We start from the raw sequence: 25,682 nt of genomic DNA, 5'->3' as shown, positions 1-25,682 counted from the left end.
ACCCCACGCCTTGTCTGGTCACTGAATTTCTTGTCTATCTCCCCAACCGCTCTATTTGAGGCCAGGAACTGTGTCTTACGGACTGCCAGTAAACATTTCCTGAGTCAATGAACAGATGAACTTTTGATAAATCACTTTACTCACTAAGAGCCTTCTTCATCTAAAAATGAGGTCTGTGTAATATCTACCAGGCATGGCTGTAATGACCAATGAACAGTGATCCATAATGACAAATGACAAATGAACACCTCTTATGAAAGATACTTTAGTAAACGTAAATTGAGTGAACTTCCTTTTTTCCTTTTGCATTCTTTCTGCTTTAGTCCTCCAAGAAATTTCTCAAGGAAAACAAAACAGGTTCATAATAAAAGGCCTACAATGTATACATCAAACCAAAACATGAAAACATGCTACAAACTGCAACTAACTTTGGAAATGTAAAAAGCTACTACCCCAATTCCAGAGAACTGGATGAAGTACACAGAAAAAGTAAATGCTTTGTATAAAATGAAGGTAAAACTCTTTTCAATATATTCTTAGAGAAAGAAATTCTCAAAAAATGGTCAAAGAAGGCCAAAGTAGGGGTTCAAAAAGATATCTGGCATCAGAAATGGATTATTTTATAAAGCCTGAAAAAAAATAGGATAGTGGCCATGCAAAAAAAAAAAAAAAAAAGTTACTCAAATATCCTAGAACTACAAAACACTAAATTATCAAATATTTCTTCAGTTCCTCTGTTGATAATATAAAAACAATGACAACAACGACTAGCTACCATTTTTGAGCTCTTGATCCTAGCACTGTGGTGCTTTTTACACAACACCTTACACAATAACAATCCTGTACGATAGGTACTATCATTATCACCATTTTATAGAGGCAAAAAATTGAGGCTCGTAAACAAGAAAGGAAAATGAGGCTCAAAAAGGTGAAGGAACCTGTCTAAAAGTGTTGCAAGTGACAGAGCAGAGTCAATCCACATTCCTAACAGGGACATTATACTGCCTGGTGAAAAAATAAATCCCAGCCAAGCCAGCAACAGAAATAGAGTTGCTTTTTAAGAATTACCTTCAGTATCTCATCCAAAAGAACAGATTTAATTTCTAAATCCTCAAAGTTACAAATATATCCAGAAGTCTGAATGGGTTCCTTTAAAGATAAAAACAAATGTTATGTTAAATTCTACAAAATTTTCCTTCCTTTAATATATGATTTTATATTTTATTATCAACATTTTCAAACCAACAGAAACGTAGAAAGAATGTCATTAACACCCATATGCCCATCATCTAAATAATTATTAATATTTTGTTAAATATGCGTTAGCCAATTTTTTGGCTGAAATATTTTAAAGTAAATCAAGTAAGTTTATAGACATCATGACATTTCACCCCTAAATATTTCAGTACATATCTCTAAAAGATAAAGCTGTTCTTAAGAAAAAAATAAATGTTCTTTACATGGTCACATTACTATTATACCTTATGTAATCAATATTAATTCCTGAATAGCATCTAATATCAGTCCAATTTTTCTCAATCCAAAAGCTCCTAATGCCACTAGATAATTCTTATTCATGCAATGCAACATTAAACTTAATTCTTAATAAAACTGACAAACACTCTATTTGTATGTAAGTACATAGGTCAAAGAAACCTTGTACCATACGGACAAGTCCATCCTCTGTAACATTAGCCAGAGAGCATTCCTGATAGATTTTCTATATAAGAAGACTTAATTTGCCAATATGTAAATGCACAAGTCTGTTACAGGTCTGTCTCTTATCCTAGTGTTACACAGGCTGATAGAAATAGTGTAGTAAATGCATATGACCACGTAAAGCAGCTGCCCTAAATCCCTGGTAGAAAAAGTAGGTGTAAACATTATGTAAACAAAAAGAATTAAACTCTCAATATACTTACTACCTCCAAGAATGCTGTAGAAAGGATAAGTTAATGTCTGGTAATGGAAATAATACCAGAATGTAATATTTTAAAAATATGCGTGTATATGTATATCATGAAACAGAAAGTAAGCAAAATCCAAAGGAAACAACATATTGAATTTATAACTCTGAAACCTAGCTCTTCATATGATAGAAACTACAAAAATTATAATAGGAAGATACTAAAAAGATGGAAATTACAGGTAAAAATTGAATTAAATTTAGTTTCGGTATGTCAAAGTTTTTTTTTTTTTCAAAGATTTTATTTATTTATTTGACAGAGATAGAGACAGACAGCGAGAGAGGGAACACAAGCAGGGGGAGTGGTAGAGGAAGGAGGAGGCTCATAGCAGAGGAGCCTGATGTGGGGCTCGATCCCACAACGCCGGGATCATGCCCTGAGCCGAAGGCAGACGCTTAACCGCTGTGCCACCCCCAGGCACCCCTAGTATGTCGAAGTTTAAGAATAAGGCTCTTGTATATACATTATATGAGTTCATTGAGTCTTAAAGTGATGATTTTCTTTTAAAAAGTAAAAATTGTTGATTATACTAGAAAATTTTACAAAATCCCTTTATTTCTTAAAAAATTGTACTATGTAAAGGCAAATAATATGCCTTTATGAGCAATGAACAGAGAGGATCAGAACAAAATTTAATTCAAAAAGAAAGAACATGGGGCACCTGGGTGGCACAGCGGTTAAGCGTCTGCCTTCAGCTCAGGACGTGATCTCGGCGTTACGGGATCAAGCCCCACATCAGGCTCCTCCGCTATGAGCCTGCTTCTTCCTCTCCCACTCCCCCTGCTTGTGTTCCCTCTCTCGCTGGCTGTCTCTATCTCTGTCGAATAAATAAATAAAATCTTTAAAAAAAAAAAAAAAAGAAAGAAAGAACATAATGACATACTTCTTATAAATTCTAGAGGCCTTTGTACACTTGAATTATTTGATACTACATGTATCCAAATATACCTGTATAAAAATGTTTACCATTAGAAATTGTTTTATTTTTGGCTAGATAAAAAACAAAGCAAGGTAGCCAAAAGGTAACGTCATAAAAGATGATGTGTGGCTAAAAAGTTATACCAAAAATAAAGAGAATAGAAGAAAATACAGGTAGGAGGACAGATCAAAAGTTAAGAGTTTCCAAAATAATCTATGATTATTGGCACGTAAGAAAATATGCAAATATTTGTGTAATTCAGATTTTAAAATGTCAACCAACTTCTGCCTGAATGATCTCAACTAATTCTCTTTATTTTCCAAAATTCACTAGATATCCATCCACATTTTAACTGAATATGAAGTTTTAGACCAGTGGTTGACAAAAGCAGGACACACTCCCCTACGTAGTACCTAAGAAATTTATTTTTATCAAGAAAGTATTTAAAATTTCACTAATCTACACTATATTAAGTACTCTTATTCAGTACATGAGTCAAAAGGTCTCAGAACACATACAATATAACAAGTATCCTGAAGTGCTTATCCCCTCGATTACAGCGTATTGTGACGTACTGAAGTTTGTACATACCTAGTGAAGAGGATTTAGAGACTAGAGTATCTAATTTTTAGCTAACCCTCATAAATTGGACATGTGGTTTCAAAATCTTCCTGCAAAGAATTTGTGAATTAGCGGAATATTAATAATGCAAGCACAAGCAAACAAGATGAGGCAGAACAGTCACCTTCCTTACTCCCGACACAGATTCCAGGGTTAGCCACATTACAAAGTGAAAGCAATGACAGCTTAGTCAGGGCTGACAAAAAGTCAGTTAAAAAATGGAAATTATCAAGAAGACTGTCTGAAACATGGGATGTTTCTAAGTTAATAATTCCACACTCTATAAAGTGTGCATTATGCTTGAGACACTAGCTAATCGTAGCATGAACCATAATATCATGACATTTTAAAATAAAGTTTACTTCCTGTTATTTTTTTTCTCATTCTTTTAAAATTGCTATTTCAGGGACATGATTCATAATGTACTTGTATTAATATGGTAGGTCATGTATATAATTTCTAAATAAATAATTACACACATATGAAGTATAGATTCAAAAGTTTGGAAGCCCCTTGTTTGGTAAAGAAGTGTATAAAAATGAGAGGGTGAGTGACAAAATTATGAGGTATGAAAGAAATATGAATATGAAATAGCATCAATGAGAGAGAAGATCCAAGAAAAAGACTAGAAAAGCTGAATCAGGACCTTGAGAGGGTCACTGGAGATAAAAATGATCAAGCACGAAATATCAACATTAAATAGTGATTTCCAAATTCTCAAAGAAAGTGTGCTTTATCAGTGAATTACAATGTCACATACAAATGGCACCCCTTTTTCACTTATAATCTAAAGCAAACTTTACAGCTTAAAGAAAGGTATGAATCTAGAATTCATAACAACGCTCAAAGGGATAAAAATATACTCAGTATTAACTGTCAAATGCTAGCCTATGTCCTGAATAATAAAAGAATATGACGTCCTACGGCAGTCCCAGTAAATTCGGTTTTGAAGAGCGTGTCCTTACACGATCAGTCAATAAGCAGCTACAGGAATGAACAGCAGAGAAACTAACCAAGCAGGGATCACAGCCAGCCAGTGTCCTCATGAATGAAAAACAGCAGGGTTTATAAAGAAATCCAGTCAGTGGTAAGGTTGAAAGAAATTCATCTAGCTCTAAAGCCAACAGAACTACTCGCCAAGCCAGAAAACAAACTCAAAAAAAAAAAAAAAAAAAAAAAGGCTGCTCTGTTAAAACTACTTAAGAAGCACTTCGCGCCAGACCAAGATGTCTCTTCCCCCTGGTGCTAGACCGAGCGTGTGTGCTACACACACATTATGAACAGCCAGGCACAACACTCTCACTCGTCCAGCCATATGATTCCCGACTTAGTACACACGGGGCCAACGATGGAAAAAGGACCCCAACATTCAGAAAGTATTCCTCTCCCATTCTCACGGTTAACCTGTGGTTACCTGTCAAATTTTCACACTTGTTTTGTGGCAAGCATCAAACTTCCCTTGGACCCTTGCTAGAAGACCCTGCTTACAGGTCAAATGCAGCAGCCCTGAATGCCTTTCCTTTCAACCATACTCAAGGACTAAAAATTACAAAGATCCTTAAGACTCCTAAAAGCTTTAACAAAGCCTTTGAGAGCCATTTATATCAGGTCATTTCCCAACCCAGAGATCCTGAGTAGAGCCAAAATGGGGAAATGTGAAAATAATTTAGGATGTTAAACGGACAAATAGTTTACCACTAAATAAATTACTCTGGAAGATCTTTGGCACCTCAGGAGTCCAAGCATGCAATTTCTTTCCAAAAAGGAAACTGTAAATCCACACATCAATTAATGACATCCAGCATTTATCAACTTCTCTCTTATTATTTACATTTCTTGGGTACAGCAAGCATACAGAAAATTCTGAACTAAAAATCCGTTAATTATTCAAAAATTGCATAAAAGATTTATTTCAATGACGTTTTGATTAGGCTACCACTCAAATTATTTGAAATTTCCTCAACACAAATGCTAACAGTTGATGCAGAGCAGACCAAGTGACAGGAAAATTCCAAGCTTAAAAATTAGCTGATGTGAGTGGCAAGTAGAATATCAAAATATAACTTTACAATTAGTGAGCAAGGGGCTTCCTGATACTCCAGAGAGAGTAATCAGTCCACGCGTGCATATTCATAAAGTTAGCAGGGTGAGAAAGACCAGGATTCGTGGCTGACAGAGTTGATATGAGTACAAATAAGACCAAGGAGGCACAGATCAAGGTGGATGGAGAGGCAAAAGAGAATAAAAGCACAAAGCAATTTCAAAACCACATTTTTTTGATTAGGTTGTTCTAAGCAATTTTGATAAATGTTACTACTGATTTTCTTTTTTTCTTAACTTTCTGACAAGGAAAAAATAAAGACTATATTTTAGAGACCATGGCTCCATCTTTTAAAAGGAACAGATAAACGCTTGGGAAGTACCTCTCAGAGAAAGCAGAGAATATTTAAAGAATCAGGATTATTCCCACTTAAGACCAAATATGTTATAATTCCACAGAGATGTCTCTATTTATTTTCAGAAATTCACGCAACCAACACCAACAAACCTCTTAAGGAAACACAAGGAAAATAGCCAGGTTTCACTACCTGGCTCGTTACTTATGTACTGCTAACGCTCCTCTCTTGTGCTTACCTCAGGATCCAAGTTTCTGAAAACATACATTCTTGTCTTCTCCATCATGGCAAACAGATCTGGGTTATCTTTGGCCCACTTCATATCCCAGACATCTTTCCGCTCCAGTTTTAACAACTCGCCAATGACCTGCTGTCCTGTGCTGTCTGTTACCCGAGCATCCAAGTCAAAGAAAGTGAGAACTCCTGAGATGTCGATGACAGCCAGACGACTACAAATAATGACGGTGGAGAAGGGAGACAAAATTGTAAAATGACGATCGGCAATCGCAAACATAATTACCTGTTACAGTTCGTCTGCAAAATCAGTTCATCTGAATCTGGAAGAAGGCAGAAATGGCTTTAAAGAAATAGCTAGTGTTAAACAATTTTTTACAAATTTGATAGAAGACATGGACTACTCTCCATTTTGCTTCCTTGTAAGGAAAAAGTATCCAAAGGAATTAAAGAAACTGACATGCAAACAATTTAAAGTATTACATTGGAATTTCTATATTTTGCCCAATTAGAGAAAAACACCTAAACACAGTATAATCAATACAACTATCTAAATAGAAATATAGTATAGTAAAATCACACTGAACTATAAGACAAGTTAAAAACAAATACACATCTTTGTATTTATTACATAAATCCAACAATCCCAACTGGTAAGTTCTAAACCCAACAACTGCATGAGGAGAATTTTCAGACTTACCTAGAGTTGCAATTCAAGGATAACTGGTAGGCTCGACAATTAAGGGAATATTTTTGAATTAAACCAACATTAGGAAGACTATATCTCTGAATGGTGCCAGATTCACGACCCTATGGAAATTACTTTTGATTATTAAAGCATATTTACATAATGAAATTAAATTACAAATACAGGTCTCTCTATATGTTCATATATTTGTTTCCAAAACCAAAGTGATGGTGTCATAACTAATTCCCAATTCTAATACTAAATCACATTACTGATTACATATGTATCTCCTAATTTAATTAAAACCCTTTCAAAAGTGGCTGAAGATGATCTATTTTTTTTTCATGTAGCATTCCAGAAAGAAGTCAGAAACCTAGCGGTTCCATAATACATAAATGCTTACATCACAAGGAAGAAATAATAAGGGTTATTTAACAGTTGTTGTCTAGGTGAATATGCAGGGTACACGAAAAGCTAAAATATAAAGCATTTATTGAATTAAATTTCATATATATGAAAAATCAATATAAGATCACCATATGAAACAGTTGTTACTGAAAGTCTATTATTTTTCATCTATAGCCACCCATCTGATACTAGTTAATAGCAAAGGGAGATGATCAGAAAGCAGTGATACAATGATTATTAGTTTAAATGGTCTAAAAACAAAACAATGTAGGGGCACCTGGGTGGCTCAGTCCATTAAATGTCAGCCTTTGGCTCAGGTCGTGATCCCAGGGTCCTGGGATCAAGTCCTGGGTCGGGTTCCCTGCTCAGAGGGGAGCCTGGCTTCTCCCTCTCCCTCTGTTCCCCCATTCATGCTCTCTATTTCAAATAAATTAATTAAATCTTTAAAAAAATTTTTTTTAAATAAAAATAAAACAATATAAATTACTATGCAACTCTGTGCAAGCCTTAATGCTGACAGATCAACAGTTGGTATAACAATCAGGAGAGAACTGTGGTTTCCAAACCCTCCTGTGCCTCTGGCCATGGCAACAGGACAAAGCAGAAGGTTCCACTCAGCCAACATTTCCCTCTCCCCTTTTTAACCAGAGCGGCAATGTTTTTGCAGCATGATTCTCAAGAGGGGCCCATCAGAAAGACTGGAAGGGTGAGGGGCAGAATATTTTTTAACGTATAGAAGGGAAGTATAGGTTTCAGAAGATTGACCATACTGGAGTACGAAGTAAGATTTTGTTTTTCAAAAAAAGGGTCCTGCAGCTTCAAAGGTTTGAAAAAGTAATCGTTCTAAAATCTTCTACATTTCAACGGTGAAAAGCAGTTTTAAATGCAGAAGATATTTTCTCCATTAAAACTTCTGGCTGGTATTAAACTATCTGAGTACATTTCTTATAGGTAGACTCTGTCATTTAGGAATTACGTCAGTCAATTTTTGCGATTGATATGAGTTGCATGTTATTTTTTCCTGCAAATGTCAGAAACACAACTAACACTAAAACAACAACGACGACAACAAAACCCTGCCATACAGCAAAGAATCTAAAAAGAAAACGAGAGGCTCTATAAAAGAAACTGCTATAAAAATCCTGATGAGGAAAAACAAATGCTATGTTCTTAAGATTTTGTCCCCCATAAAATTATCTAATGGCTAAAGAATGTAAGTAGGACTGTAAACACACACTATTAAGGCTCTAATTACATAATTCAAATTCAATGACTCCACCAGCATTACTATATTAAAGTAAATATTTAGTTCTAAAATTAATATTTTCAAATGTCAGAGCTCAAGAAAAGACACTGTAACATTGATTTTATTTGAAAAACTGGCCCTGGACTTCTTCACTTTACTGGTTAGCAAACACAGCACCTCTTCATTTTAAGTCTTATGAAAGTAGCTGAGCCAAAACCCTTCTCCAACACGAAACAGCAGGCCGCACAGAGGAGGAAGCTTTCGAAGATCTGCTACCAGCATCCAATCCACCCTGCACCTGCCAACCCCATGTGGCTCCTTCGACCCAGAGTCACATTCTCCCCAGCGGGCCACAATGACACCCATTTTATAAACAGCTCTTTTTGCAAATGCTTAACAGTTTGTGAGGCAATCTTTAAAACTTTATTTCTTATGTTGGACTTAGTAAGCTAGGTGCCCACAAGATGATATTCAAATCCAAAACATATTACTTTATTTTTATAATTTAAACAATTCTTATTCATCAAATCAGTTTGTTTCGAACTTACCACAATCAGTGTCTTATCAGATGCAGTTATGGCACAAATCGGATCCCGGGTGCCCTAAAATGAATCATTATTCTTTAACAAATATTTATTGAATGACTAATCTGGTAAAAGGTAGTACGCAACTGACCAAGAAGAATACTTCAATGTATTTATTAACTTAACATTTACTTAATAAGCACCTACTACGTGCTAGACACTGAACTAAGCACTGGAGACACTCGGATAAAATCTGTCCCCTCAGGGATTCCTCAAAAGCCTACTGGGGCAGACAGCGGGCCGAACACCTAATGACAGGACAGTGTGATACAAGTAGAGGTGTGCTCAGCAATTGTGAGAGCGACAGAGGAAGGAACATCTCACCTACAGAGAAGGGCACAAGGAGGCAGAAACCTGAGCTGAGTCATAAAAGAAGAGACAGCAGAAGGACAGACAGCCCATGCCAGAATGAGGGAGGGGAAGTAGCAGGGCCCTGCACAAGCCTGGATGGATCTCAAGAGCTTATATGCTTAGTGAGAAAAAGCCAATTTCAAAAGGTTACATGTTACATGATTCCATTCACTTAAAAAATTCTCAGAGTGACAAAACTAGAGATAGAAACAGATTCGTGGTTGCCAGGGGGCAGGGATGGGGTGGAGAGCAAGCACGAAAACGGAGAACTAGCAAGTCCCTCCCCGATGGTAAGATTACATAAAACTACACACGTACATGTACATGTAAAAACGAGTGAAAACTGCGTAAGGAATCGGGTGGGAGTCCAGTTAACAGTGTCATTACCAATATCGATTTCCTGTTTTTGATGTTATCCTACAGTTACGGAAGATGTCACCATTGAGGGAAGTGGGATAAAGAGGTTCTATGTACTATCTGTGCAACTTCCCGTGAGCCTACAATTATTTCAAAGTTTTTAAAAATCAGAAGAAAAAAAGCACACCTAGAAAAAAGGTTTTCAGAATAGACATTTTTTTAAAGAAGTACTAGAAGATGTTATTCAATAAAAACAAATTCTCAGATCTCAAAATAAAGTTACAGTATTTCCAAATTTATAGCTATCAACATTTGCTTCAAAAGATCACCTACTTGAATGGCTTTACTATAATCAAGCACCCCATCCACGGATCCAGAAGGAGTATCATCAACGTGATAAATCCTGGAAGAAAAAAGAGAGAATTTCAAAGATGGTCTAAGTACAGATTATACCATTTCATAATCTCTAGAACAATTAAAGGATTGGATGACACCAATGAATACTGTCACATAACATAAATGTCCTGATTATTTTAAACAGTTCTTGACACAGCTCCACCCCATAAAGGTAGAAACTACCTACCAGGTGTTTACCAGTTATGCAAGTGATATGTTCCTGAAAGTTGTGCTAAAAACGTATTTGAACATTGAATCACGTATTTCCAATGAGTTTCATTAAGCCCCAACAGCTATTTCACCTTATTCTGCAAATGAACATCATGCAGAAATAACTTCTAATACACTAAGTTTCTCTGTAATTTCACCATAATTTCCCTTCTATCAATGTGCTTAATAAAGGTAAAGCTTAAATGTATTTGGGAAGCTCTAATGAATGGAATTTTTGTTCTGAAATAAAGAATCATTCCCTCTGTTCCCTGTGTTATGAAGATGCACTATTTTGGACTTCCCCCATCTGAGACCTTCAATATACTACTATTCACACCATAGCATCTCTACTACTTTACTCGTCTCTCCCACCAGTTGAGGAGTTTCCTGGAGGCAAAGACCATGTCTCTGGTGCCTAGCACAGTGCCGCACACACACAGTGCCAGGTGCTCTATGGCTGCTGGAAAATTATTAAGGTGAGTGGAGGTGAACAGGGAAGATACATCACAGAGTGGCTACGAGGCTCTGGGCAAGCTACTTAACCTCTCTGAGCCTCAATTTCTCCATGGGGAGAATAAGGGCAACCTTCTGCAGGGTTTTTTAAGAGGCATAAATAAAATAATGTTTGTAAAGCACATATGCACAGAGCCTGGTCATCAAGAAATCACAGATGGAATACAGTCACAAGAAAATCAAGCCATTTTCTATCTTTAAAATATCAGGAAATTTTATCACTGTTAAACTGAAATCATAAGTGTACTTTCATCTATATACTGAGATCGAATGTTAAATAGAAATGTATTAAATGCAGAAAGAAACTATATTTAAAAAAGAAATTAATAAATTTAGAGGTGCCAGGTTTCTGCATTTTAATACATTTCTATTGTATATCCAGCTACTATTTCTATCTAATTATCACAAAATGAAAGTCAAAGGTCAGAATAGGAGATCTCTCAAGAGATCATGTGACCACCTTCTGTCTCTTAAAACAAGTAGATTACTATAAGAAAGGCCAATCTGAGTAAGCGTTTCAGAGCCAGATCAACCTGGCTCTATGTCCCATTTCTACTTATCAGCTGGTGACCTTTGGCAAATAATTTAAGCTCCTATGTCTTAGTTTCCTCTCTGAAACAGGATTCATAAGAGTGCTGACTAGGCTTACTATAGTATCTGGCACACTAGAAGTAGTCAATCAATGATGGCTGCTCTCACCACCATCCACCATATTCTACAGATGAGGAAACTGAAGCCCAGACAGAACCTGCCCAATCATTAAAACTAGTAGGTGTGTCCCCGATAGAAACAGAGGGAGATGCTGCCATCTCAAAGCCAGAATATCTTTAGCTGGCTCTCAGAGGACACTTACTCTATGGAGAGGCTAGATTTTCAGTTCCAACTTTGTCCTAAGATCTCCCTACAGACTGTGGTTCTCTTGCTTATTATTGCTACCGCTGTCACATGCTGTCCTGAGAGAGCCACAGATTCTTCCTGCTTAGACTTTCAGAACTACTGAGAAAACAAGATACAGTATTTTTCAACTGTTCCGGTGTTTTGTTTTGTTTTGTTTTGTTTTGTTTTTTGTTTTGTTTTGTTTTGTTTTAGAGAGGGAGAAGTGGGGCAGAGGCGGAGGCACGGGGGAGGCGGGGAGAGAGGGTTTTAAGTAGGCTCCATGCCCAACACAGAGCCCAGTGCAGAGCTCAGTCTTAAAACCCTGAGATCATGACCTAAGCCATAATCAAGAGTTGGACACATAACAAATGAGCCACCCAGGTGTCCCTCAACTAGTTGGTTTTTTTTGTTTCTTTTGTTTTTGTTTTTGTTTTTGCTTCGACATGAAATCAACATCTAAAATATTTTTACTCGGGACATTTCTCCTATCTTAGTACACGAGTGAGTCTTAAAGGGAAGGGAAGATCGCATTAAGATCTCAAGCATGTGTGAGGGAAGATGATCTGATATGACCCCTGCTGTCCACTCCCACCAACACAGGCCTACACCCTGATTAAGAATTCTCAGCTTATAAGTGAAATAAATCAAGCAGAGAAAGACAATTATCATATGGTTTCACTCATTTGCAGAACACAAGGAACAGCAGGGAGATCGATAGGAGAAGGAAGGGAAGAATGAAGGAGAGGTAAACAGAAGGGGGAATGAACCACAAGAGACTATGGACTCTGGGAAACAAACTGAGGGTTTCAGAGGGGAGGGCGGGTGGGGGGATGGGCTAGCCCAGTGACAGGTATCAAGGAGGGCACGTATTGCATGGAGCCCTGGGTGTTATACACAAACAATCATGGAACACAACATCAAAAAGTAATGATGTACTGTATGGTGACTAACATAATAAAAAAAATTTTTTTAAAGAGTTATTAGCTAAAACACTCAACAAAATGCTTTATTTAAAGGCCTAAGGTAACAACAAAAGGGCAAAAAGAGTATCATCAACAGAGACAATATAACTGACAAAACACAGTAAATGCATCTGTGCCTTGAGACTTACTACAGGGAATCCCCCCACATCCTAACTCCTAACTTCTTTATGTGGTAGAGCCCCCTCTATCACTTAACCCCAGACTCCCTCGAATCCAGGCCAAGAAAAGAAGCCAAGTAACCAGTTTGCCCCACCTGAAGACCTCCTCCATATCTGTCTAAGAACCTGCCTCTCCTATGGAGACTGATACTAGAATCACCCCCACCCTTCTGGAAAGACGTACACCACTAACCCATAAGAACGAAGCTTTGGTTAGACATTCAATTGAATAATCATATTTATGGTTTACCCTAATATGGTAAGAGTAGATGAGTGAGAATAGCTATTTCCTTATAAAAACACAGATTTCCACTCTTTATCTCCAAGGGCTTTCTTTTATTACAACACACTACCTCTCATTTATTTTGATAAATTTAAACAAATAATTTGAAAGATTTTGAAATTAATGAAAAAATATTATTTCTAGTAATCAAAACAATTTACAGTTCTCAAGCATGACAATTTATAATTAACTATATCTGATTTAAATGCGATACGGTTGAGCTACTAAAAACCATGCATCAAAAGATATACCTTTCTCTCCCTTCTTTTCGAGACCGCGTGATCTGATTAATTTCCAATGCTGTGAGCTTCTTTGCCACCCGATACTGCCAGGTATAAAAGGCTTCTTTTGAAGCTGCTATCACATGAGTTTTGGTCATTGCAACAAATAATGGTACTATTAAAAAGAGCATTAAGACAATTAGGTTACAGTTACACAGAATGTTTGTGCTGCAAAGGAATTCAGTGAGTATTGCATTCAACTCCTCATTTCAGACAATATACCTCACATACAGTCTCTGAAATCAAAAAGACTCAAAAGTTTGTAGAACTATACAAAAATGTTACATCAAAATGGATCAAAGACCTAAATGTAAGAACTAAAACTTGTAGAAAACCTAGAAAAAAAAAAAACTTAGGAATAAATCTTTGTGACTATGGATTAGGCAAGAGTTTCTTAGATATGATACCAAATGCACAAGCAACAAAAGAAAATGTAGATAAACTGGACTTCATAAAATGAAAAACATTTGTGCTACAAAGGACACCATCAGAAAAGTGAAAATACAACCCACGGAACAGAAGAAAATATTTGTAAATCAGATACATGATAAGGAATTGTTTCTAGAATATGTAAAGAGCTCTGACAATTCAATAATAAAAAGACAAATGGTCCAATTAAAAAACGGGCAAAAGATCTGAACAGACATTTCTCCAATGAAGATACACAAAGAGCCAGTAAGCAAAGGAAAAGATGTTCAGCTGCATTAGCCATCAAGCAAATACAAATCAAAGCACAATGAGATACTACTTCCATCCCATTATAATGGCTAGAATAAAAAAGTTAGAAAATAGTAAGTATTGCCAAGGATGTACAGAAATAGTAGGAAAATAAAGTCCTAAGTCCACTTTGAAAAATAGTTTGGCAGTTTCTCCAAATGTTAAATACAGAGTTACCATAGGCCCCACCAACTCCACTCCTAGGTATATACCCAAGAGAAATGAAAACAAATGTCCACACAAAAGCTCACACTAAATGTTCAGAACAGCATTGTTCGTCATAGCCAAAGAGTAGAAACAGCCCAAATGTCCATTAACTGATGAACAGAATAATCAAATACCACTCCTTCCTCCTGTCCCCCTTACCATTACTGCTTGGTTTGAGCCTTTATCCTTCCCTCTGATCTCATGTCTTATATTTCCTCATTAATTTAGAAAAGAAAATTCTCCAAAGTTCCTTCCTAATTTAGGAATATATTCTCCTGAACATAAAACTTTTTTTTCCATCTGCTCTGTTTTTTTTTTTTTCCCAAGACTTTACTTATTTATTTGACAGAGAGAGAGAAAGACAGAGAGCACAAGCAGGGGGAGAGGTAGACAGAGGGAGAGGAAGAAGCAGGCTCCCTGCTGAGCAGAGAGCCCTACGCAGAGCTAGCAGGGCTGGAGCCCAGGACCTGAGATCATGACCTGAGCTGAAAGCAGATGTTTAACCAGATGAGCCACCCAGGCACCCCCTTCTGTTCTGTTTCCTAAAGAACATTTAATTAAGCTTCTACTGTGTACCCTTTGATGACACAGTCATATCAAATCTACCTTAAAGATTAAAAAATGGAGGAATAAAGAAATAAAGTAACTTGTCCAAGGTCAAAAAACAAACTAAGCACACACATTCACACAAAATATATAAAAACAACAAAAAATCCTTCATAAAAGATCATTTTAGTACCTATTTTCTAAACTCACGAATAATTAGAATACTGCAAAACTTATGTTTTATTAAATATTAAGCAGTATTCATATAGCCAGAATGAAGGAATGGTGTTAAGAGCAGCTACCATTTATGAAGTTCTTGCTACAGTCCCAGTAGGTATTTAAGGCAGTAAGAGACTTAGAAAGTGGACAAAGAATTAGAAATCAGACTAATGGTAAAATGTTAATTGAGTAGATTACCAACTTTGGGTTTCAAATTCAAGAATTTTTGGGGCGCCTGGGTGGTGCAGTCGTTAAGCATCTGCCTTCGGCTCAGGGCGTGATCCCGACGTTATGGGATCGAGCCCTACATCAGGCTCCTCTGCTATGAGCCTGCTTCTTCCTCTCCCACTCCCCCTGCTTGTGTTCCCTCTCTCGCTGGCTGTCTCTATCTCTGTCAAATAAGTAAATAAAATCTTTTTTTAAAAACCAAATTCAAGAATTTTTATATGCTAAGTAATTCAGTATAGTTGAATCATACTAAAAAATTTTTACATTACAATTGTTAAGATTTTTCTATTCAAAACACGTACTATTGTTGAACTCTAGAGGGAGCTAGAAGCCTTTCCTATAGGGAACAAGAGGTTGAAAGGCAGTCCTGGAGAAGGGTAGCAAAGGGGGGCGGGGGGCCACTGAGTGGGATGAATGAGCTCTCCAGGACCAGGCTTTGCTCAGCTTTCTCTGACCCTGGCTCTTCACTAAATCCTAAGACATTTGCTAAATGTTTACTAAATTCCACCACAGATACTCTAATGCTATTATGCCCTTAATGTGATTTGGAGGAAGCTCACAAAGTTTTCAACTACTTTCAAATTTTCCTAAGCATATGAAAGCATCCTCTATCCACTGTTTACCTACAGCTAAATTACATTCATGTTCCTTTCTGATATATCCTAAATAATCACAATAACTAATCGTTAGCCTGATTAATTCAAAATTAAAGTGTTGGTGGTTCATTTAAAGAGTTAGACTTTGGGATTCAAGCGACAGATACTTGCTTAACTCTGTGGCCTTAGATAAAACACTTATTCTCTGTTTACTCCCTGCAACTGAGAATGATAATAATACCAACCTTATACAGCTGCTTAAAGATCCAAAGAGATAGTAAACATAAAGCATAGTACAGTGCCCGGAATAGAACAAAGGCTTAATTATCACTTCAAAGCCAATATTTATTGAATTTTAAATGTATATATATACCAGGTACATATTGTAATATACTAATTATAATTACATAGTTATAATATATACAATATATAACTGGAAGAATATATAACAAACACACTCCATTATATCTATTCTTACTCACACAACTACTCCATGGGGTAAGCATTATTATCCCCATTTAGCAGATGAAGACACAGAAGGATGGAGGGCTTAAATAACTTGCTGAAGCACACAGCTGCGAAGTGGGAGAAGGTGGGACACAAGCCCAGTTAATCTGGCTCCAGAAGCCGTGTACTTAACCACTATGGCCTACTGTTTCTCATTAAGGGTTAGTAAGTATTAGATGTGGTTACTATTATTGTCTTTACTTTTTTTTTTTTTAAGATTTTATTGATTTATTCAACAGAGATAGAGACAGCCAGCAAGAGAGGGAACACAAGCAGGGGGAGTGGGAGAGGAAGAAGCAGGCTCATAGCAGAGGAGCCCAATGTGGGGCTCGATCCCACAACGCCAGGATCACGCCCTGAGCCGAAGGCAGACGCTCAACCACTGCGCCACCCAGGTGCCCCTATTGTCTTTACTTTTATTACCTACATAGGTTTTTATAATAAAATCACATACAAACCCACCGGTCAATATAAAAACCAAATACAAATGTATCTGAAACATAAATTCTTTTGAATCAGTAGGGTAGTAATTTCAGCAAATTCATATGGGTAGATAATCCTATCTACAAAAATTACGCTACATATACATTAAAAGATTCAACCCATCTAGGTGGATTCGTTCTTAGTTTCCTAGAACTAAACCTCCAGGAAAAAGTTAAGAATCCAAATTTTAACACAACATTTTAGAAAAAGAACACAACCACGATAAAAGCACTCCACATCCTTCTCAACTATTCATCATCTGGAAAAAAAATTTCAAATATCTAGAATGATTATTGGAAAATAAATTTTTTAAGAAAAAGACAGTCTCTTCAACAAATGATGTTGGGGAAATTGGACAGCCACATGCAGAAAAATGAAACTGGACCATTCTTTTACACCATACATAAAAATAAACTCAAAATGGATGAAAGACCTAAATGTGAGATGGGAATCCATTAAAATTCTAGAGGAGAACACAGGTACCTCTTTGACATCAGCCACAGCAACTTCTTGCTAGACATGTCTCCAAAGACAAGAGAAACAAAAGCAAAAATGAACTATTGGGACCTCATCAAAATAAAAAGCTTTTGCACAGCAAAAGAAACAGTCAACAAAACTAAAAGCAACCTACAGAATGGGAGAAGATATTTACAAATGTCTTATCAGAAAAAGGGCTAGTATCTAAGATCTATAAAGAACTTACCAAACTCAACACCCAAAAATACCCAAAAAATCCAGTCAAGAAATGGGCAGATTAGATGAACGGATAAAGAAGATGTGATACACACACACACACACACACACACACACACACACACACACACGGAACATTACTCAGCCATCAAAAAGAATGAAATCTTGCCATTTGCAATGAAAATGGATGGAACTAGAAGGTATTATGCCAAGCAAAATAAGTCAGAGAAAAACAAATACCATATGACTTAGCTCATATGTGGAATTTAAGAAACAAAACAAATGAACATAGGGGAAGGGAAGGAAAAATAAAATAAGATAAAAATTGAGAGGGAGGCAAACTGTAAGAGACGCCGAACGCTAGGAAACAAACTGAGTGTTGCTGGAGGGGAGGTGGGTGTGGGAAAGGGATAATTGGGTGATGGGCATTAAGGAGGACACTTGATATAACAAGCACTGGGTATTATATGCAACTGATTAATCACTAAATTCTACCTCTGAAACTAATTTAAAAAAAGGCTTCCATTAAATGAACTTCAACACTAAGAAGTAGTAGTTACTAGGCAAGCAAGGATGTAAAATGACTTAAAACAATCTAGGAATTCACATATAAGTAAAACCTGCTTGTAATATTTTAATGCTGAGGGCTGAAATAAATGTCCACATCTGTAATGTTCCCCTACTTTCTTACTTATTCATATCTCAGCCCCTTAAAAAGCTGGTAAACTGAAACTCCACTGACATGTTTGCATCGAAGTGCCTTTTTCTAGATTATATGGAGGACTCAGTGCATGTGTTTGAAACCATCATTAGAAAGCCATCGACATGCTCCCATCAAAATGGCTAAGGTACAGGCACCTGGTACTTTCCAGGCACTTTCCATGCCTTCAATCCTCTGCAAATGCTGTTTTCTCTCCTTAGAAAGTCACATGAAGAAATACTTATTCTTCAAAATTCAGGTCAAATGAAACTGTCTCTAAGGAGGAAAGCTGTCCCTGGTGTCCTTACTCACCAACGGCCCCTTATCCAATACCCAGTGCAAAACCTAGCACACAGATGGGGAGCAGTAAGCCTGTGTTCACTGGAGTAACTGTATTCCATTATTTATTTAAATATCCTCCAGGAAGCTTCAGAGTCAATTTCTTATAACTCCAGCTACCCAGTATAGGACCTGAAACTCACTGAAGGTTTGCTAAATCAATGAATTATCATTTTCTATTTTCATGATAGAAAATAAATATTTTCCACACATTCAATAACCATTTGTTATGGGGCAGGCATAGTGTTAGGGAGAGGAGATACAGAAATGAATAAGACATAGATCCTTCAGAAGCTCAGAATCTTGTGGGGAAGACAGACAAGAAAATCGATAATCCTAGTGCAGAGTAAAAGCAGTACCGTGAGAGCAGTGCACCGAAGGTGTTTTAAGGGCACAAAGGAAGAGCACCAAAAACGGGCACCTAACTCCTTCGTGTACAGAACAAGAGTCCCATGGACTAAACTTCTCTAATAATGTATGAGGTTCTTTTAAAAAGTCTCTATAGAGATTGTCAGGAGGAAGAGTAGATATAGCACAACAAGAATTACACTTTTCGGAACAACATCAGTCACATATGTTTTTCATTTTAGCCTCCGGTCCTCATGAAAATTTGCCATACAAACTGAAAAAAGGAATTTTACAGGATATGTATGAAACAAAAATGTTGAGTCCTTGGCGGGGTTTACTGCAGACCAATGAAAGAACTTGTTTGTTAAAATTTCAGCCAGCGAGACTGCCAAAAAAAAAAGTTTCGAGACTCAAAAATACAAATAATCATGCCCTCAAGTATTGGCCATTTTATGAAGGTGAAGGACTGACATCTGGCTTTATTAAAAAAAAAAAAAGACTACCTGTGATTAAAATTACCTTGAGGCTTACCCTATCATCATTATTCTATGTTAAAACTTTTGATATCAAAAGAAAAAGCATATAATCTAAAGACTGACAGAATTCACACCTGAAAGACTGTTATGTTTCTAACAGAAGATATTCATGTAATGAGAATCTGTAATAATTTTAAGTGAAGCCTTTCAACAAGAAACACTAACATATACATTGTGCACATATATAGACATATACCTTACAGTAACAATGAACGTAAGACTTGAAGTTGAAAAGTTTCACCATATAAAAGTGAGTTACCAAGACCCTGAACAGAAAGCATAAAATCTTTGAAGCCAGGAAGTATTTCTCACATTTACTTCTATCACCCAAAGAGTTTAGCAAAATACACTTAGAAGACAGACACTAACATTTCATTAAGGTTGAACACGAAATTAAATTAAAAAAAAAAATGACGAGCTCTCAGATTCAGAAAATAATTCAATGGGTTTTCAATCTTTGAAATCTAATAATTTTTCTAAATGCCATATCCAATAAACTACCACATTTTTTTTAAAATGTTACTTTTGGAAGTTGTCGTGAAATGGCAACAAAATATTTGGTAATGATTTTTAACCAAAAAACTTTAGAGTAAGATGTGCAATTTTTTAATGGTGACTTTCATAGCTGTTGGCTAGAGGAAATGGTAAATCTAAAGTAACAAATGTCTTCTGAAAACAAGAAGTCAGGAATTTTTGAAAGCCGTCCCTATTAATAGACTGATTTCATTAGAAAAATCTGGAAAGAGCAAATGCACTTTTACAAGCAGCTAAAGTGTTTTTATGGAAAAGAGGTATTTACAAGAAGTTTATTAATAATATAAGCGGTTTAACAGCAAAATTCTTTCTATAATCCTCAGTTTATTACATACTAATCATTATGCTGCATACCAACTCCTATACAATTATATTTCCCACTGAAAGCAAATGATGGCAGTATAGCAGTCGTGAGAGTACTGCGGCTTTTAGATACAGTAACCTGTAATTTACTGCATTTCACAGTATACTTCTGACAGTGAAGTGGAGCATTACTGATAATTTTACCATGATGACAGGCATAAACTGGTGCTGGACTTGGCAAACCAGGAAGAACGGTCATCCTTATTTTGGAGAATGCCATTTTAATTAATAATACCATTGTTAGGTTTTTAAATTAGTGCTACAAATAAAACTTGACTAAAGAGGGAATAGACATTAACATTTCCTTACCAAGATCAATATACTTGGGATCCAAAGGTGTGCCAATAGAATTACAAAGAACTAGAACAAACTGTGAACAAAAAACAAAGAGTATCAGAACTCCTGCTTCTTTACAATAAAGGAAACAATGCTTAAGGTATCATGCTTATCTCTTGAAAGTATCACAACTGGGAAATAACTGATAAAATTGTTAAGTGCAAAGAATATAATCTACAGCATTAAACATAAAGAAACATGAATTAAAATTAAACCAAGGCTAATTTCTTAGTATAATGAACACTGTGGCTCTTCAGAGGCCACCTAAGAAACGTTAAGTACACTGGCTACTTTTCATTGTTCACACTTCTAAAACTCCAGATCAGCTGTAACCACAAAACTCATTTTCATCCTATGATCAGCTACGTAAGAACTAATTTAATTTGTTACCGTTGCACCAAATGTTCCCATCTCGTTCTCCTCCTTTGAAGCAATATAAAAATGACATGAGAAATTCAGAAAAATCAGTTAACTCAGAAAAAAACATAATCCAATCTAGTGAAAAATGACTTACAATGCCCACTAGTTAACACAAACATATTTACCAATAATTAATATTAGGGAAAATAATCAAGTATAATGCACACTTTACACCCTATTATTCTGAAGTGATCATTTCATTTCTCTTACTGTTAGTGACCTTTTCTATTATCTTGTGCTAAGAACACTGTTTTAGTTAGATGTTCTCCTGAAAAGAATAATGATTTCAAATAAACCAATTCTCCATGTACTATTTACATACAGCCTTTCTCTTTCTTTTTTCAGCTTCTCAAGTAAAATTTCTTTAATTTCATAAGTACAAACTAAATGGATCTTTACGCACTGCTGGTGGGAACACAAACTGGCGCAGCCACTGTGGGAAACAGTATGGCGGCTCCTCAGAACGTTACAAATAGAACCAGCCCACGAGCCGGGAATCACACTACTGAGTATTTACCCAAAAAATACAAAAACACGAAATCAAAGAGATACATGCACCCCTATGTTTACTGCAGCATTATTTACAATAGCTAAACTATGGAAGCAGTCCAAGTCTCCATCAAAACATGAATGGATAAAGATGTGGTGTATAGATATATACAAGGGACTATTACTCAGCCATAAAAAAGAATAAAATCCTGCCATTTGCAACAACATGGATGGAGCTACAGAGTATAATGCTAAGCAACATAAGTCAGAGAAAAACAAGTACCATATATCTCACTCATATGTGGAATTTAAGAAACAAAACAAATGAGCAAAGAAAACAAGAGAGAGAGAGATAAACCAAGAAACAGAGTCTTAACTATAGAAAACAAACTGATGGCTACCAGAGGGGTGGCAGGGTGGGGAGATGGGTGAAATAGGTGAAGGGGATTAAGAGTATACTTATCATAATGAGCACTGAGTCATGTATAGAATTGTTGAATCACTAGATTGTACACCTGAAACTAACGTAACACTGTATGTTAATAACACTGAAATTTAAGTTAAAAATTTAGGGCACCTGGGTGGCTCAGTCAGTTGAGCATCTGACTCTTGAATTCAGCTCAGCTCCTGATCTCAGGGTCCTGAGGTTAAGCCCTGCATCAGGCCCCATGCTGAGAGCAGAGTCGGCTTGAGATTCTCTCCTTTTCCCCGCTGCCCCTCCCCCCCTTCCCATGCAGGCACAAAGGCTTCTCTCTCTCTCAAAATAAATAAATAAAATCTTTAAAAAAATAAATAAAATTAAAAATTTAACGAAAAAATAGAAAATGTTTTTAAAAATTTATAAAGGAACTAAATGACAAAAGTTATACTGAAATATAATTTACTCTTCCACTACTTAAACTAAGCTGATTTACTGCCACAAAAGACCACAAATAACTTGTATTTTTTAATCCACACATAATCTACATGCTCAAGGTTAAAGAATGAAGTAGTTCCATAAGACTTCTTATTAAAAATAGAAGTTCCCCCAACTTCCCCGTTTCTGCTCCCTGAAGTAACAACTTTCAGCTCCTTTAACTCATTCTTTTGATATTTACCTTCACAACCTAAGTACTGTGTTTATGATGCTACTTCTTGTTTTGTTCTGTTTCGATCTGGGACATTCTCTACTGACTTCCCACTACCACAGATAGGTATGTAACTCTCTTTCAGCAATTCCCCCCCCCCCCAGCCTCCCGCACAGGGGCACACTCCTATCCCTCCAGCTTCCCACTTACCATTTTGTTAGATCAGTATTTTAGGGGTTAATACGGTCATTACACTCCAAATAAAAGGCTTTTTTAAATTAAAAATCCATTTAATTAAAAAATTCATTTAAAAAACATCATTTTGACTATGTAAGTGTTATTCACAGCTGAGTTGTAAGTATGTCACGATTTATTCTCCTTTCAAGTGCATTTTGCTTTCCCTGTGGTTGGTAGTTGTCTCTATTTTTTCTCTTTGCTACTTTCTTTGTATTCATTACTAACTTAAGTCCCCAGTTACCTCCCAGGTATGTATGTCTCCTCTCAAGCGTTCAACCACATTAAGTGTTCTATTAATTTCATCTTTAATTTCCTCTGGAACCATGTGACCGGCTGACATCTGATGACACCCTAGGCATGCCACCCACTGTCAGCTGGTACCACCCTTCACCATTGCTGTTGGGTTATCTAGTTTCTTCCTCTTTCTCGGTCTAGTCCTCATTTTGGTTGGCCATATCCTGAAGTAACTAAGATAAGAAAGCTTGGAAGGTAAATTTTTGGTGATCTTGTACATCTAAAAATGTCTTTCTCCTACCTTCATTTTATTTCGTTTTTTTTTTTACACAACACAGAAAGCTTTATTCATCCACACCATTCCAGAAAAAGGCAGGCTCACTTTAGTACACTGTCATCTTGGGCTTCTGCCAGTTCTCTCTCAACTCGTTTCTGTTCATCCTACTTCCTTTTTCTCCTCAGCTGCTCTCCTCCTTTCCTCTTCTGCCCGAGGTTTCAGGTAACTTGAGCCTGGCTCCGTAGGCAATGCCAAGGAAAAGGCAGAGTAGTGGCCGAGCTTGAGTGGAGAGACCTGCACAGGCGACGCCATCTTGTCCAAAACCTTCACGCTGGCAGCACAATCTGTCTCCTACCTTCATTGTAATTCGTACTTTGCATAACATATAGAATTCAAGATGGGAAATCATTTTCCCTCAAAATTTCAAAAGCAATTCTCCAAAGTATTGCTGTTGACAAGTTGAATGCCATGATGATACCTGACCCTATGAAGTCTGTTTTTCTGAGAGCTTATAGGATCTTTCTGTTCCCAGTGTTCTGAAATTTCACAATGATGTGCCTTGACATAGAAATATTTTCATTCACTGAGCTAGGCACTTTCAATCGAGAAACTCAAGGGAAATTTTCTTGAATATTTTCTTCAGAATTACTCTCCTCCACTTTGCTTGTTCACTGAACTTCCAGGGCTGGCCCTCTGATTTTCTTATCTGTTCACTCCTGTTTTCCATTTCCTTGTCTTTTTGTTCGACTTTACACTCCTCTGCCAAATTTTTCATTGTCCTTATCGTATTTGTAATTTCCAAAAACTTCCTTTTCTATAGCATCCCTTCCTTCTTTTATGGATGTATCTCTTAACTCTAGGAGGAGAATTTGAAATGACTTTTCTGCACTGTTCTTCTCCCTGCATAGTCTCTGCTTCGTCCCAATTCTTTTCTCCTTGTGTTTATTTGTGTGTGTATGTCTGCTAAATGAGATGCTTTTCTCAAATGTCTGACAATCCTTGTCTCTCTACTTCTATGTAAGAGTACAACACTAAAAAGCTGTTTGGAATCTATTTGTTTATGGGTGAGCCCCATGACTCTGGTCTTCACAGTAAGGTGACAAAGCAGGGATCTTTACTTGGGGACTCCCCATAGGAGCAAATTTAAGAGGTCTTTTCTCTTGAACTGGTCAGATTCTTCAGACAGGACTCTTTATATGCCTTTTTTTTTTTTTTTTAATTTTCTCCTTCTTACATAATCTCTACTACTTCCAAATTGTTTTTCCATTTGTTTCTTTCTCCTACCAGATACCATTAAGTCCTGTGTCTCTTCGGGATTCTACGATGAAAACTGGTTACTTCTTTGCTTTCTCCATTGATGAGTTAGGACTCAGCTTTCTTAGGTCTGCTAAGGTAATTACCACTAATTCACCTACTCTTTCACCTCCAAAACTATGTTGCCATTTCCGCTCCCTTTCTGGTCCCTATGGGCTTATGACTTTTTAAAAAATACCTTTACTGTTGTTTTAGTGAGTTTCAGGAAAGAACAAAGTCAAAGGCGGCTGTTCAAATGGCCACCTTAAACTAAAAACTCTATACTTTTTAATGGGATAATTTATAACCCAGCCAAAGACAATGGTAATCCTTTTTTAAAAATGTATATGCTTCTGCAAATATTTAAATCGTTAGCATATTTTTTTAAAAGGCATAATTTACATTATTTATTTTATACTATGAGACATTGATTTTTAAAGCAATGTAATTCCAAATAAAAGTATATTTCTCATCAAAGCTACCCAAAGTGTTACAATGGTCATCATTACATAATTTCTTGAGCGTTTATACTAGACATCTGGATATTCATTTTTTCTTGTGGAATTTTAACTTGGAAAAGGATTATGGTATTTTAAGTATATTTCAGAGACAAAAAGCTTCTGTACTGAACTGGTGAATATGAAATGCTAATGGATTAGCTGATTAGAAAAAAAAGGGGGGGGGGACAGAGAACCAATGGAATCACATAATTTTCCAAAACAGAGGTCTATACAGACATGACCAGTAGACCCAATACTTTGCTGTGCCTACCACTACAGAGGCCATGCTGGAGAAGGTAGAGGTTAACGCATCTTAGCTTTAACATATAAAGGAACACCCAC

The 25,682-nt window shown here is 36.5% G+C and overlaps 1 protein-coding gene and 1 pseudogene across 2 annotated transcripts in view; both read right to left on the bottom strand.

The window, feature by feature from the left end:
• WDR35 (WD repeat domain 35) overlaps positions 1-25,682 on the bottom strand; it is a 55,254-nt gene that overhangs the window by 12,337 nt on the left and 17,235 nt on the right. For both annotated transcript variants that reach the window (XM_045813454.2, XM_045813455.2), the window contains exons 11-17: positions 20,797-20,857; positions 13,442-13,586; positions 10,105-10,174; positions 9,028-9,081; positions 6,838-6,947; positions 6,142-6,352; positions 1,069-1,149 (exon numbers count right to left, since the gene is read on the bottom strand). In XM_045813454.2, the coding sequence (XP_045669410.1) occupies positions 1,069-1,149; positions 6,142-6,352; positions 6,838-6,947; positions 9,028-9,081; positions 10,105-10,174; positions 13,442-13,586; positions 20,797-20,857 (732 nt within the window). The remainder of the gene's footprint in view (positions 1-1,068; positions 1,150-6,141; positions 6,353-6,837; positions 6,948-9,027; positions 9,082-10,104; positions 10,175-13,441; positions 13,587-20,796; positions 20,858-25,682) is intronic.
• On the bottom strand, positions 20,864-25,676 carry LOC148109727 (ATP synthase F(0) complex subunit e, mitochondrial pseudogene; annotated as a pseudogene).

Source organism: Ursus americanus, chromosome 7 (assembly GCF_024610735.1).
Source record: "Ursus americanus isolate L20-20 chromosome 7, mUrsAme1.1.p, whole genome shotgun sequence".
NCBI lineage: Eukaryota > Metazoa > Chordata > Mammalia > Carnivora > Ursidae > Ursus > Ursus americanus.
This window is presented reverse-complemented; position numbering and strand designations above follow the sequence as displayed.